General features: G+C 41.3%; 1 protein-coding gene across 1 annotated transcript in view; it reads right to left on the minus strand.

Moving 5' to 3' along the window:
- LOC119588533 (glycine receptor subunit alpha-2-like) overlaps positions 1-767 on the minus strand; it is a gene marked incomplete at its 5' end in the record, with an annotated part of 99,651 nt that continues 98,884 nt past the window's right edge. Inside the window, 1 exon segment of the mRNA XM_037937171.1 lies at positions 1-187. Within this exon segment, the coding sequence (XP_037793099.1) occupies positions 8-187 (180 nt within the window).

Below are 767 nucleotides of genomic sequence, written 5' to 3' on the forward strand. Positions count from 1 at the left end.
AAGACCTTCACAAGTAGCTCCAGAAGGTGATCCAGTAGATGCAGTTGAGGATGGCGAAGGAGAGCGGGAAGAGGTAACGAGAGCCTCTGTCCACCATGATGGCCCTGGCACGCCTCTCCTGGGCCGAGGTCTTCGGGGGCACAGGGCGCGGCAGTGGGGGTTCGCCCGTCAGGAACCGAGCGCTTTCCTGCCGGGGGGGAAGAGAGAGAGAGAGAGGGTAAGCTTTGGTTAGCTCGGGTCAAGTCTGTTCGGCTCGGGGTCAGGGTGTAGGGGGTGGGTCGGCTGTGTCGCTGCGTGTAGAGGTAGATATTTCAAATTCTTTCTCATTTTCTGGACTCTGACCCTTTTTTTTTATTAAACGAAGAGATAGAACATAAATGACATAACCAAAAAGAAAAAAAAAATATCATTATTAAGATCATCTTAAACGCAAGTGATAAAAATTTAAAATATATCTAATAATTAAATACAATAAAGATATGTTAGTATACCAATACTACAAAGAAAGGCGCACAATAGAAAACAAATTAAACCAGAATTGGAAAATAAGACCAAGAAAAATATTTATACAAACGAAAATACAATTACGGAATTCTCAAGAACATTACAGTCCACAAAACGAAATAGAAGAGAAGCTTACACTAATAACCCCCATGAAACAGGGTATATTTATCTTAATTAAGCGGTTTTCACCTGAGCGTGTATTGTCTCATTTAAGATGTTGGAAAATTTATATATTTCGTGTTTTCAATTAGCGTCGATGTGCT

This window comes from Penaeus monodon, chromosome 24, assembly GCF_015228065.2.
Source record: "Penaeus monodon isolate SGIC_2016 chromosome 24, NSTDA_Pmon_1, whole genome shotgun sequence".
Classification (NCBI taxonomy): Eukaryota; Metazoa; Arthropoda; class Malacostraca; order Decapoda; family Penaeidae; genus Penaeus; species Penaeus monodon.